Consider the following 15,833-nt stretch of genomic DNA (forward strand, 5'->3'; position numbering starts at 1 on the left):
AATAGTGGAATTTAAGCCGGATCTTAGGCAAGGTGAGTTTTTCCAAGCAGAGAATGGGCACTATGGGAAAAAGTACAAAAGTAAACAGATTCACAGAAACAGAAAATGCAAGGGAAGTTTGGAGAAGAAAAATCTAAGTATTGGTAACAAATAACAGAGATGAAGTCAGAAAGGCAAATTCTTTTTTTTTTTTGCAGTACACGGGCCTCTCACCACTGTGGCCTCTCCCGTTGCGCAGCACAGGCTCTGGATGCACAGGCCCAGCGGCCATGGCTCACGGGCCCAGCCGCTCCACAGCATGTGGGATCCTTGCGGACCCGGGCACGAACCCGTGTCCCCTGCATCGGCCGGCAGACTCTCAACAACTGCGCCACCAGGGAAGCCCAGCAAATTCTTAATTCAGTTTGTTTGCACATCCGTATTTCTCGCTAACACTTATTTAACACTTACCTGTGTTGACCAGGCTTTATGCTGAGAAAGGACGAAGAGGAGGCACATTCCTTGCCCTCCAGGAGCTTAAAGTCAAGTCAGGGAAAGTGTAAATAAGCAAGAGGGAAAAAATAGGTAATACTGAAGAGTGAAAATACAGGAAGCCAAAAACATTATCTAGAAAAATTAATGTAGCAGAAGTTCACATATTAGTGGAAAAAATAAAGATGCAGAAAGAGCAATTAGGAGGTGTTAACCTGTGAATATGACCTTAGTTGGAAAACTTATAGGCTCAAATGCATATATAAGAAAAAGAGAAATGCTAAAGATCAATAATCTAACCATTCATTTCAAGAAATAGAAGAATAGGAAATAAGCCCTCCAAAAATAGAAAATGTAGAACAGATAATAATGAAACAGAAAACAAACGTAAAGAGCATCAAGAACAAGCCATAGATAGGTTCTTTGAAAAGTCTAATAAAATTGATAAACACCTGGCAAGACTGATCCAGAAAACAAAAAAACAAAATACGAACATGAGGAATGAGAAAGGGGGGCATTACTACAGATCCTCCAGGCACTAAAAAGGTAGTAAGAAAACATTATGAACAACTTCATGTCAAAAGATTTGAAACCATGAAATTGACAAATTCCTACAAAAACATGTGCCAGAACTGACACAAGAAGAATGAAAATCTAGACAGTACCATGATTATTTAATGAACTGTAACTAAAAATCCTTCCCATAAAAAAATTATTTCAGGCTAGGATGGCTTTACCAACTATTTCTACCAAAGAAAAGAAAAAAAAAAGTACCAATCTTAAACTCTTACACAGGATAGAAAAAGATGCAGCAATTCTCATATTTTTTAATGAGTCTAGCATGACTTTGATACAAAAACTTGGCAAAAGCATTATAAGGAAAAAAAATTACAGGCCAATTTAATTGATAAACATAGATGGTGAAGAAAAAATTTTTTAAAATGTCAGTTGAATCCTATAATAAAGGATACATTCACCAAAACCAAACTGGTATTATTCCAGAAACACAAAGATGGCTTAACATTTTTTTAATGTAATTCACATTATTTAAAAAAGTATATGATCATCTCAAAATTAAGATAAAGCACTTGATAAAATTAAACTCCATGATAAAAATTCTTAAGCAAACTAGGAATAGAAATTTTCCTAATCTGATAAAAAAAGTTTTATTAAAAAAAAAACTACAGCAAACATCATACTTAATTTTGAAATGTTGAACACTTTTTTACCTCTGAGATAAGGAATGAGACAACGATGCCTGCGGTCACCACTTTAATTCAACATCAATAGTGGAGGTCCTAGCCAGTGCAATAAGCAACAGAAAAGGAAAAAGAAGTATAAGGATTGGAGAGAAATAAGGCTTTAATTATGCATAGATTGCATGACTATATAGATGGAAAATCCAAAAGACTCAACAAAGTATATATACGTACACACACAAACAGAAAAGTATAAGTGGTAAGTATATAGTTGTAAGAACTATTACAAAGTAAGCATATCCACAAAACCATCATCCTGGTCAAGAAATAAATCTTTACCAGCACTTCAGAAGCCCCTTTCCCATTACATTCTAATCACAAATCCTTCTCTCTTCCTTAGTAATAACAATTGACTTCTAACTTCATTTTATTCATTCTTAATTGATGACTTATTCCATTTCTGCCCACAGGTTCTACTACTAAGTCCCAACATCATCCTGCACTCTCAAAGTTTATCACGTAAATCAATAAAGATGAAATCCTCTCCAGAACTTCCCTCTTATACCTGGAAACCTCTCTGTATTTTCACCTATCATTTTCTTTTTCTCTGCCTAGTAGAAAGAAGAGCCCCTCACCATTTCTAAGATTAGCCTCTCCCATCTGTGTTTTTAATGTTTCCACTTACTTTCTGTTCCTGGACCTTGCCATATCAATGTTCTTTTCCCATCCCCCTCCCAAAGACAGAGAAGTCTCATCATAAAAATTAAAAAGTTTTTCTTCAACTTTCTGTAGTGGACAGCCATGGAAAATATACACTCTTGGGCTATGGCAATAACCGTATCTAGTTTCTAAGAGTAGCAATGTCAGTATAATAGGCAAAGCTACAATGTCCAGTGTTTCAAGGGGCAGAAAGCAATGACCTTGACAGACTGCCCCTAGACATTATCCTGGCTATGGTTCTGGATATGTTTCTAGATGCCTAGCCTCCTTTGGTTCATTTCCATACGTGAACCACTCAATATCCTTCAATAAATTTTATTTTAATCAAAGTTAAGTTTGAAGTGTTCGTAATTAAGAACCTTCACTGATGTCTCAGCTCAGGCTGCTATAACAAAATACCACAGACTGGGTGGTTTAAACAACAAACATTTATTTCTCACAATTCTGGAGGATAGGAAGTCCGAGATCAGGGTGTTAGCATGGTTTGGGTTCTGGTGAGAACTCTCTTCCTGGCTTGCAGATGGCTACCTTCTTGCTGTATCCTCAAAATGGTGGAAGAAGGAAGCTCTGGTGTCTTTCTCTTCTTATAAGGGCACCAATCCCATCATGGGGGCTCTAACCTCATGACCTCATCTAAACCTAATCACCTGCCAAAGAACCCTTTCTAACACCACCAGATTGGGAGTTAGGGCTCTAACATAGGAATATTGGGACAACACATTCAGCCCACAATAACTGATACATTATTCTTTCCCCTCAAATTATTTGCTCATGTTCCTCTTTCCCAAGAGCAGGCCCTACCCTACTACTTCTTCACTATCCCTTCATTAGTTAATTTTTTGGAATTTGACCCTTTTCCTAACCACTTGTACTAAATTACTAAGTCATCAATGCACTCTCTTAACTACTAAATGTATTGGTCTATTTATCAAGTAAGAATTTGTTCCCAGATTATTTCTCCCCTCCCTCCCTCCCTCTTATTTAATCAAAGTACCTCAACCTTTTTTTTGTTTGGCTGCGCCAGGTCTTAGCTGCAGCATGCGGGATCTTTTTTAGTTGCGGCACGCGGGCTCTTAGTTGTGGCATGTGGGATCTAGTTCCCTGACCAGGGATTGAACCCGGGCCCCCTGCATTGGGAGCACAGAATCTCAACCACTGGACCACCAGGGAAATCCCCAAAGTACCTCAACATTTAAAATTTTTTCCAGTCCCCTCCCTACTTCCCCTTCCTTCCTTTCTCTCTTCTCTTCTCCCCCTCTGCCTCCTCTCTCCTTTAAACAGCTTATCTAATCCAAATACCTCGATCCTGATAATTCCCAATTCCACATCCTCCCCCACTACCCTCTCAGAACAAATTTCCAACTACAGCTCTAAAATATGCCCCAGAGGCACAATTAAAATGCCTCCAAAAAGTTACCAAGTTGATTCATCAATCCTTCTCCTATACTTTTCTAGTCATTCAAAAGAGAAACATAAGTTCATATCCAACTCTTCTCTCCTCACCTATGATATCCAAACACCATGTTTGGATGGACAACACTATGGACACTATGGACAACAGCAATGGTTTTCCCTTTCACTTGTCTCTCATATCTCCCATATATCTTTTACCTTGCTATCAGAGCTATAAAATATTCTCAAATCACTGACAGACAATAGTTACCTGCCTTCAAAAGCTCCTCACTGCCTCCCACACGAAGTCTAATCTCCTCAGCATCAGCAAAGTATTTAAAATCTATGACTTCCCTCCATAAAGCTCATACTTGAACCACATGGAAACATTAATTCCTTCCGCAGAGTCCTCAGTCCAGTGATCTTTTCAGCCTGGAATGCTCTCTTTTCCACTGACTTCCCTTAGAAATGGAAAACTCTTCCTTCAAGGTTCAGCTAGAAAATTAGGTCTTCTATTAAGTCTTCCCCCATTCCCAGTTAAACTGCTCCTTCTTCTGCAATCTCACAACACTTTATATTTCTAACATGAGACAATTCATTTTCCCTTGCATTATGGATAGCTGTATTTGTAAAGCACTTTACTGTAGTTTAATAAGGATTTCATTTAATTTTCACAGCAACTCGATAAAGGAGCTATTATTTAGCTAAGTGTATAAGGACTGAAACAGGCAGAAAGCTTAAGTAACTGGGTATAACACAGACACACACACACCATTTTCTAATTCCAAATCTGTTAACAATTAAATGTTACATTTCTTAAGGGCAAAGACCCCAAGGGTCCTAGCATAGCCCTTTCTGTGTAACAGGTGCTTTATGTTTTAATAAATATTCTCTCCCCTGTTTGAAATAACCCTGTTTTACCTGTCCGAACTCGAATCATTCTTTGAAGATATAGCTCAAAAGTTTCAATTCCTCTAATTAGCATTCCTGACTCTTCCAAGCCTTACTGATCTTCTTAGGCTGTATCATACTACTTGGTATATTACAGATATCTAACCCGCAGTTAGTCATACAAATGGATTTATAAGCTTGGGAGCAGCCATCACATCTTATTCCACTGTGATATCCTCTACACTACCTATCACTTGGTTGGTGCTCTATCATCTGTTCCCTGATTGATGTGCAATAGTCCCCAATCCATCCCCTGCTTCAATCTGTAAACCTTTTATTTTTTGCATTACAGGTATAGATCAACTGTTGTGACTAATTAAAACGCTGTCATATTTTGACAGTAAATATTATTCAATGCACTCTTGAAATTTAAAGGACACAAGTCAAGGAAGTATTTTAATCATTTCATGGGAGAAAAGTCAAGAGTGACTATTTTAGATGACTGTAGAGGGCAGCAAAGCAACAGTAGTATCCTCAAAGAAAAATAATGTATTTTTCTTAGGGAACTTCAGATTTGTTTTTATATTTTAACAGATGCTGTTAGTGTTAAAGCTTTTACAAGAGACTTTTTAACATGTTGTATAAAAGTTTCACCAGCTACTTATATATTTAAACATTTTCACTATCAGTTATAAACATAACAAAAATATATGAAAGCCCAGATCCTTTTATACACATATGGAAAATAAGTTTGATAAACAATGCATGGTTTCAAAATAGCCACCATAATTGCTAACTCTTTTAAAAATCTTTAAATAAAAGTCGACAATGTTTTTCACTGAAAAATGTAAAAATCTATCTTAAATACAGAAAAGAGTGTCAACAGTCTAAACAGTCTTATTTCTTGCTAGGAAAGATGTTTTCATTAGTATTACTAATTCTAGCCCTGATATACCTTCTTTTTGTCATTCAACTGAAAAGGCTATACCAGCTTTAAAAGAAAAATAACGAATCTTTGACACTGTACTAGTGTACAACAAACAGAAGGTAACAATTTAAGAAGAGTTTCTTACTGTTATTTCAAAGTTAAAATTCACTCTGGTTTTAACGTGGACTAGGCAAATGAAACTATGTCATCAAAATAATCATATATTTATAACCTCAGAATTGCTTATAGGAATAGGGAAGCTACTATAAAAGTTGATGTTCAATACATCTGCACTATTTGCATATGTTCCTCAAAGTTTTTGTTGGTGGTAATGTTTTACCTCCTTTAAGTTTGACAAGCAGAAATCAGAGATTTGGATTTACAGTAGCTGCTACAGCAATTAATGTATGCAGACTCATGGTTTAGTGAAAAATGCTATAACGTTTTAGCCCTGCCCTCAATGAGGATAGAACTGTTAGCTATGTACCTTCTCCCATCTGAATCTCTTCAGTAAAAAATAAAGAGAGCCTTTTTAAAAATTGTGCATTTAAAATAAAGGAACCAGGGTATCACTAAGCAGATTTAAATAAAAGATAGACTACTGTCTGACTTAGTTAACATTAAATTGAACTTATAACCATGAATGATTATCTCTAATCTAAATCAAATTAGAAGGGAGTTTGGAGTTCATAATGACAAGGACACTTGTGAAATGAAATCTTAATCTACCCCACAGTAGCTATGACTAAATTAGATATATTAATAAGTTTTGAAACCCATGGCCTCAGATACTTTAGTAATAACAATCATGTCTATCATGGATAACTCATAGAAAGAGTCACTATATGAAATTCATCTTACCACAGTTTCCCAGTACTAAAATTTATTTCATTAATACTTTTGTACTTCCTCTGAAATGAAGCAATTAGAAGAGTTCAGCACGCTCTTGATTATATATAATGTTCTCAAACGCTAAGTTGGAGTCCTAGCTGTGTACACCTATTTTTATATCTGCCTCTTGATTTTTTCATGTCCTTCCCAATAACAGCACTGGTACACTTCCATTACAAAAGAGAATAGCTATCTTAAATAAACCCACTCTATTCCTAAAACTCAGACCCAGAGTGTGATGTGTTATAAATAAAGTGAGGTATATCCCACAGAAGCTGCTTAAACTACATATATCCTGGGGTAAATAATACACTGTTAATTTTGCCATACCAAAGAGGAAGAATTGTATTCCTCCTAGGTCAATTTCGCAAATACCTCAGATTCAAAATGGGTAACACAACGGGGAATAAAGAGACAGAGATAAAGAAAGCAAAAAGAATTTCTGGAAAAAAGAAAAGCCAACAAAGAATTTTCTCACCAAGTAACGTCTTTAAAGCCTATCAACCTTTTCTAGTTTATTAAATGAATTATATGTATATTTTTTATATATATATATATATATATATATATATTCATTCATCCCCTATCTTGGAAGGTACAGATAGAAACAACGTCAACATAATATCAAATATACAAAGCTCCCTAAAAATGTATTTCCTATAGCGTGTCCTGTACAACAAAGTTTCTGCAGCATAACAGGTTGTTTAATTACACTGCAAAAAAGAATATTTTACTAAAGAATTTCTTAAATCATTAATAAACTAATGCACATAGTGACTTTCCATGATGGTTAGTTTTTCCCATTCCCAAGTGTATTCAACCACAGTTCTTTCTTCCAAAAACATATCTTCTGAGACTAGTGTTCTATTAAACACTTCGGCAAACATTGCTCTAAACTTAAAAGCATGAAAAAATGAACAGAATTTGCTCGAGGGACTAAGGATTTGAAAGATAGCTAGCATCAGATAGGAAATGAAGTCAAATCCAGAAAAGTTTTTGTAGTTACTTATTACAGCTATTATTCTGCATTATTATTTTATTTCAACATGGAAGATGAAATCATAAACCGAGTATTCTCTTGATACCATTTTGTTGTATAGCAAATTTGGTCAATTCCTTAAAGGTATTAACAGGGAAAAAAAAGCAAATGTTTGGGAGCAAAACTTACCACCCCACAACGTCTCTTTGGCACACGATTATTTTGAGCTGAAAACAATCAAGGCCCAAAAGACTCAGGAAGAAACTTTGACCTTCCCCCTAACTGCTTAAAAAAATTTAGATAGTGGGCCTATTCCTGGAATTGAGCTATCACCAGAGATATCTGCAAAAAGTATAGGCTAAGTGTGGTGGGGAAACTCAGCAGGGCCTAGATATCACAGTCCACTCTGTGTCCCATAGTCTCTGCAAGGCCCAGCAAAAATTTGTTTACCAAACATTTGCTTTTCCATCTTCATGTGAATTGCCTTTCTTCCCTTTGAAGTCCCAAATCGCCACCCCCAGTACCCTCTTTTGTCTTCAGCAGAAGTTGGTATTTAAGGTGAGGGTTTCTGGCAGTTTTCCTGGGTCTCTTCCATGTATACATGCCCTTAAACTTTTGTTTGATTTTCTCCTGTTAATCTGTCTCATGTCAATGTAACTCTTAGACCAGCCAGAAGAACCTAGAAGGGTAGAGAAAAATTTCTTCCTCCCTGACATGTTAAAACTATATAGTTTACAAAAAAACTTGTGTTTATTCTGTGATGCATGCTGATGACATACAGTGAAGCCTGAGGCAAGGTTTTTACTGCAAAGAGCACACACCACAAAACAACTTACAATTAAATTACTAGATAATGAATAAAAAGAGTAACTACTTTATAAAGAAGAAAAGCTCACTGTATGAAAGAAGTGGTAAGGCAAGGCTTTACAGAGAAAATTAATTTTAAACTGGGCGCTTCAGAATTTGAGTAGGTAGGAAGAGTAATAACATTTTAGGCCTTATGAGTAAGAGCTAGAGAAGGGCATAACCTACTTTGGAGACCACAAATAGTTTAGACCTGCACTGTCCAATATGGTAGCCACCAGCCATACCTGACTACTGAGCACATGAAATATAGCTTATCCAAACAACAATCTGTAAGTGTAAAACACATCAGATTTCAAAGACTTCCTACAAAAATAAAAAAGGTAAAATACCTCAATTCTTTAATATCAACTGCATGCTAAAATGATAACATTTTGGTTATATTGTGCTAAATAAAGTATATTAAGATTAATTTCACCTGTTTCTTTTATTACTTTTTTAATGTGGCACCATAACTTAAAATTATGTATATAGTTCACATTACTTCTATTGGACAGTGCTGGTTTAGACTAAATTTTATTTTTCTATTAAGCACTTGAAATAAAGAAATTTGAGTGCCCACTACATGCCTAGCACATGAGGGTACAACAGTGAACAAAATAATGACCATATGTGGTCAAATCATATATAAAAATGCTGTAAAAATAGCACCCATCCAGGGAAGAAACAATCATCTGAAGATGTCACTCAAAATACAAATGCCCCAATCATCAGGCTCCACTCCCCAAACCTCTTGCAAAAAATGTTGATCCAATAAGTCCATAGCGGGGCCTGGAATGTTCTTTTGAAAAAGATTTCCTAGAAACTAGGATCTGAACCTATCCACGTACCCTACATTTGCTGACCTTGGCTAGCTGAGAATAGTGATTTATAGACAACCCTCTTTTAAAAATTTTACTTCTTCTGAAGAAATCTGAGAGCTTAAAGTAAAGAGCCTCTACTGGTACAATAGCCAACCTACCTAAAAGAGCAAGTTTGATTTTTTTTTACTTTTTTTGGCAGCACCCTGTGGCACGCAGGATCTTAGCTCCCCCACCAGGGATTGCAACTATGACCCCGGCACTGGGAGCTCAGAGTCTTAACCACCAGGGGACAGCCAGGGAAGTCCCTTTCTTTTTTTTTTTAACTATTAAAGTTAAAAGAAAACAAGTAAAGTTAAAAAAAAAGAAAAAATGATTACAACCTCTCCTATCTATAGAGTCACATGTATAATTTACTATCTTACACCTACAAAATAATCGTCAGAAACGCTGAAAAGCATACTATCAACTCTTAGTCATTTAAACCAGTTATGAGCTGGTATGTTTTTACACATGCCTCAAATTCCAGTTTATGAATATCTACTTATAACGCTACAAGGTACTTCCTTCCTACTGATATTAATTAGCAGAATGAATGTTGGGCAATTAATAGGGTTACAAGAAAAGTAACCTCCTTGGATGTTATATTAAAGAGAACATGTAAAAGTCATAATATAAGTATGCAATACAATATCCTTTCCAAAACAACTATAGTACCTGCAATATGGCTGTATCTAGACTTATAGGAGGCAGCCCTCACTAAAATTTTAAATACACAACTTTATTTATATAAATAATTAAACTATGTCAGAGCCTTACAGAAAAATCATAAGTTTAGGAAAGCATATGGGTGCAAGACAATTTTAGATAAAAATATAAAAGGTAATCAAAAGTATGACATTAATGGTGCTTAGATTTTTAGATCTGAGCTCCTGGTACACAAAATAATTCCATTACTTACTTAAAGGTTATTTGATTTTATCCGACATTTACACATTAATAGCCATTATTAATCAAATGCCACATCTTTCACAAACCATACAGCCAGTACTGTCAATTTTATGAGGACTTTAATAGATTACAGAATATGCTATAGTAATATATTATTAACTCACTAATTTTTTAAGGGGTAAATTACAGAATGCCAAAATACTATTTTTTAACAAGGGTATCACAGCCAGCTTCTCTTCAACAATTTTCAAATAATAGGCAAGAAGCCGTTAAGTTCTATTCCTTAACTATACAGATGCAAAATGTGCATCAGTTGCTGAAATCACTAAATATATATATATATATATATATAAAAAAGCGTAAGTGACTAAACAAAGTAAAACGGTAAATACACATACACCCACAAATATATAATTGCCCAGCTTTTTCCAATTCCTATTTCTGATTCTGTAGCTAAATGCAAAAAGGAAAATTTGATCTTTTTTGCGTCCTTTTAAATTTGGTTCACTTTCCAATTATATCTGTTTTGGATGCAGAAAGATTCATATGGGCAATATGTATTACAGGCTCCAACCTGAAACTACCAGTAACTTCATAGGGTAGAAGTGAAATCATGACTCCCTCTTCAACTCCACATTTTTCAATATAACCACTAACATTCTGGGTGATCGTATAGAACTGCCCAGTCCTAAAATGCATTCTACATCATTAAGGGACGATTCAACTAGGTTCCATACAACTACACCATTGAGTTAATTTCACTATATCCTAACATTCTGAAAGTTGGTCATCTGATTATTTACCCGAGGTAAATTTAACAAATATTTAAAGAGCACTGACTAGGCTATACACTGAAAGACATAAAGTACAAATACGGCAAGTCAATCAACTTGAAAACTCAATTATTCAAGTCATCAGCGTAGAATTTAAGAATGACAAATATTAGGTTGGTTGGTTTACAATGTGCAATAAAATAAATGCTAAAATTTGAATGTACATTCCATGCATTCTAAGTGTTTTATTTTATTCTTTCATTTAATCCTCTACAGGCAAGAGGACAAGAACTCTATAGGCAAACTGATATTAACCTTTTTTTGAGAAGACGAGAAACCTTAAGTTTACTGAGGTTAAATAACTTGCCAACAATTCACACAGCTAGTAAGTGGCAGTCATTTTTCAGAATAAAACTGTTTATTTAGCATCTAAATCATAAACTGCAGAGAGAGAGCAAACCTATTCCACCTACCACAATGTCTAATCTCAATAAGAAAATCTAACTCAACTGAATTTTTTTAAGTAATTTTTTTTCTCAGTTTACACTAATATCTCTACCTAATGGGTTAGGTATCCTTCTTCTGGGTAACCCACAGTACACCTCATGCAGATCTCTATCATAAATACTGAGCTGTCCTATCCATCTGTTTACGTTATGTCTATCATACTGCTGTAAGCTCCCTGAAGCCAGGACTCTGCCTTATTCATGTTTTATGTCCTCAAGTTCCTATCAAGCGCCATGAACACAGGGAGTTCTGAAAGTGCTGTTCAATGTTCAATCATCATATTAGATCTTTTTTCCATCACCTTCTAAATATCCATTTAAGATATAACCCTGTTGAAAATGGAAAAAGTTGGAACTTAAGTCAAAGAGTCTACCTTCTCTTTCATCAATACCGTATCCTAATATTCTCTACTCCTCAAGAAAAAATGTTGGAAGGGAAAGTAAGATAAATCTGATCACCTATGAACTGATTATTGCCATTATAAAGAAATATGGACTTCCATAATTAAATAAGTGAGGTTTATATCAAGTCAGATAGTGTTGAAAAATCTAGTTCTCTTGACCTTTACACCTAGGACTTTCTTAGGCTTTAAAAAAAAAAAAATCACAAAAAAAAAAACAAAAAACCAACCAACCCTGACAGTTGGTTAACCTGTAAAATTCTCATTTTAAAATTTCAGTTCTTCAAATAAGACAGATAATGTACACCCTCAAAACAGCAAATCTGATTAATTTTTTTATAGCTTACAGAATATCATGTCTACCAGTTTGACTGCGAGGGTTTTTACAGCAGTAAAATTAACATGACATAAAAATTATCTTGTGCTAATAGACGATATTGCAGAAGTGTAGCATAGTTAAGGCCATAATAAATGTAAGCATATCAAAAATATCAGCAGCAAAAAAAAAATAATAAATCTGTATGTGGTAAAAAAAAAAGTAAAGCATTCTGATTAACAAATCATATAGTCATCTCTTTAAAGCCTAAAAATCTTCTCAACTCTAAGACTAACAACTCCCACAACATTGTAAATCAACCATACCTCAATAAAATTTTAATAAATAAATAAACAACTCAAACATCAGTATGTGCCAAACCTTGTTAAGTAGTACTATGAATATCAGACCAACAAACAGGTTACAAGAAAATTCCGTTTCCATACTTACTAAGTATCCATAAATCAGGACAACTGTGCCATATTCAAAGACTGAATTCTAAAATACAGGTTGATACTAAAAACTTGTCGTAAGGGTTCACAAATGAGGGTGTTATAACACTATAAGCCAAAAAAAAGGAAGCTCTTTAAATGAGCAGTGCACAGTGACACAAAACTAGTGTCTGTCTCTACAACTACAAGCTGAGTTGACTCTAAAAACTTTAATTTACACCTCTCTAAATCACAGTCCATTTGCCTATACTACTTGAATTTTTAGGACTCTAAAATATCAAATCCCTCCAACAGCATATTATTGAAGAGATATTTTTTAAGTCTTTTCTTCTTCCATGTGAAAACCAATGTGTTCCTTGAAAAAGTAATCAACACTTCACTTGCACATTCACTATGAAATTATTACCCGGGTTCAATTTCCTTGTATTAACTGTACATATTACCTTGCTTCAGTCTTCTACGGGGCTTTGCCTAGCTAGATAAAACTTTACTGGCGATACAAATATTTTCTACGTCCTTAACACAATCTAAGTCAGAACAGTAAACTGTTAACATCCATTCCCACCTTCCTCCTACCTAACTGTAATCCACAACCCTCCTGAATGGAAAAGAACGGTACACAAATTCAATCTAGAATCTCGCATCAACCTAAAGTGGTAACAGCATTAAGACTTGTGTAGTGGAACCAAACATCTGGGGAGTGGGACTACAGAAACAATGCAGATTAGTTAACATGCCATCTATCATGCTACACTCTGTAAATCAGAACGTGTCATTACAGTGCTTGAAACGTGACGGTGATTTGGTAGTGGAAATTCTCAGCCTATAAGAGGCACTCAATCTTTTGAAAATTTTGCCTCCCTCATAACCAGCTAGCCTGACACCTACACGGTACAGGGGTACAGGATTCTCTTTCTTCTAAATCACACCATCCAATAAATCCGCACACATCTCTCCTTGTAGTAAATACTGGTAACACTCCTGGTTTCATTTAAGATTTCATTAAACACTGATATCCAATGCAGACTTATGTACCAGTAAAAATGTCTCAGGTAAAACACGCTTTGAGCAAGCATAAGTTTTGTTTCTGCACTTTCCTCACCAAGTAAGAGTCATCGAATGAATAACGTCCTGCAGTATTCCGGTATTACCAAAAGACAGAGCCAGTCCCCAAAGACCGGTGGCCTTACTTTCCCACATCGCCGCCTTCCATTAAGGATCACTTAAGTCCACCTCTCTTGCATGAAACGGAGATCTTTCTTTTTATGTTTTTTAAAGCTATTCTTAACAAGTAGGCTTCTAGTCTCTGATACCTAGGAAGTGAACTTACAAAGAGACTACCTCCCAAATATGACAAAACTATAAGACAACGTGGGAAGAATGGGAAGAGGCGTGGGGCTTGTTTTGATCGGAACAGCTGGGGCACGGTCAATGCAATCAGGTATCTTACACATACATCGAAGTCCTGAGGACAAATAGCGTTTGCTAAAATAAACACAGTGAGACAGACGTCCCACAAACTGGAAGGCAGCGACGGGCTAAATGCAAAGCGACCCAGAGGCTGCCAGGGCAGAAAGTGGCCGGAGGACCGAAGAAAACTGTAGGGGATGCTGCAGGGTGGGCTAACATGGTGCTTCTCCAGGGTGGAAGGCGATGAGGTGTGGGAACCCGAAGGCTTCATTCCGTCGAGCTCTGGTCCCTAAAGGTATCCTGGCTCACAGCTCAAGTTTCACCCGGGAAAAAAGGAGGCGGCAAACGTGCATCCCGTCACCTTAGCCCAGCACATAAGTCCGCGCTCTCGGCTTCCTCCGCGAATAGGCGAGGAAGTAACGGTCCCCGGAGCAAACACGGAGGAGCCAAGCGCACGAAGCACTCGGCGTCCGGGCGGAAAGCGCCGTCGCCGAACCCCAGCCCGCAGCGTGGGGAGCGGCGCGGCCGCGAGCGAGGAGAGCGGACGGCCGGCGCCGCACTCGCCGGCCCCGGCCCTTCCCCGGCCTCGCCCCAGGCGCGGCGAAAAGTTTCCAGGCAAAGTCCGCGGCACCCGCTCGCGCAGCCAACCGCCGAACACAACCGCTTCCCGCCCGGGAGAGCGGCCCACAAGGGCCCGGCCGCGGCCCCGGGACCCTCGGTCGCGCCTCCCTCAGCCCACACCGGCCGCCGAGGTTCACCTACCACAGAGCCGGGAGAAGAGCAGCAGTGGGAAGAGCAGCAGCAGCAGCGGCGGTGGCGTCGGGGGCGGCAGCAGGAGCCCGGCCCCGGGGGGAGAAGCGGAGGAAAGTTGTGCTTTGCCGCCTCCGGGACACAGCGGAGCCGGCCCCAGGGTCCGCGCCATTCCCCACCCTCCCCCCGGCCAGCTCGCTCTCCGGCCCCCCGGCTCCCCGGGCCCCGGCGCCTCAGGCTGTGGGCGGCGGCGGCGGCGGAAGGTCCGGTGCGCGCGTCCCTAACTCCCAGTTCTTGAGCCGTCGCCGCCGGCTGACACTCAGCCGAGCACTCGCGGCTGCTTCAACTCCGCCGTCGCCGACGCCACTGCAGAGGCTGAGGCGGGAGCCGCCCGCCGCCGCCGCCGGCACCACCACCGCCACTCCCCTCCCCCCACCGGCACCCGCCCGCCTCGAACTCCTGGGAACTCGGAACGCACCACCCCGCCCGCACGGGAGGGGGAGAGGAAGCCGACCCTCAGAGCGCAGGGACTCGCCCGCGCAACTCGCGCTCCCGTCTGATCCGGGAGTGAAAGCCCGACTCCTCCCACCCCGCCCTCCTACACACGCCCCTCCCCTTTCAAAAAAACCCAAAATCTCTTTTCTCTTTGATAACGGGGTTTCTCCGAAAGCAGGGCTTTAAAGAGGACAGGAAAATCTGGAATAGGTTAGTAGGCCCCGCCCCTCGCGTTCCTGCTTCGTCCCCCTTCCCAGCGTTTCCAATGGTCTCGCCCACTCCGCCCCTTGCTGGTCCACCGCGGCCCCTGCTCAGACCGAGGCGGAGGGCGGTGGGACAGTCCAGCTCGCAGTTAGGCTCCCCTGAGCGGCGCTCTCCCTCTGGCGGGGACCGGACAAGAGGCGGGGGAGGGGAAGGCACGATGGGGCTGTCTTTCCGTTGCCCATGCGAAAGGTTCCTGTCTGGGAAGCTGGACATAGTGTGCCGGACTAGTCATCTCCCTCCTCGCCGAGGGCTGAAAGGAGAGACTTTCTCCTCCTTCCTGCTTCCCGGGACAGCTGAGCTCTCCGAATCCCTCTTTTCTTCCCAGCCCCACTTGCCCCCCCCCCCCCCCCCCCCAGTTTGCCGAGGCACGTTTGCACAGG

The 15,833-nt window shown here is 39.1% G+C and overlaps 1 protein-coding gene across 3 annotated transcripts in view; it reads right to left on the bottom strand.

Annotated features, from left to right (window-relative positions):
- The window catches only part of NECTIN3 (nectin cell adhesion molecule 3), a 127,860-nt gene extending 112,994 nt beyond the window's left edge, over positions 1-14,866 (bottom strand). For all 3 annotated transcript variants that reach the window (XM_065876530.1, XM_065876529.1, XM_065876531.1), the window contains exon 1: positions 14,707-14,866. In XM_065876530.1, the coding sequence (XP_065732602.1) occupies positions 14,707-14,866 (160 nt within the window). The remainder of the gene's footprint in view (positions 1-14,706) is intronic.
- Positions 14,867-15,833: the final 967 nt, after the last annotated feature.

The sequence above is a fragment of the Phocoena phocoena genome, chromosome 4, assembly GCF_963924675.1.
Source record: "Phocoena phocoena chromosome 4, mPhoPho1.1, whole genome shotgun sequence".
NCBI classification, from domain to species: domain Eukaryota; kingdom Metazoa; phylum Chordata; class Mammalia; order Artiodactyla; family Phocoenidae; genus Phocoena; species Phocoena phocoena.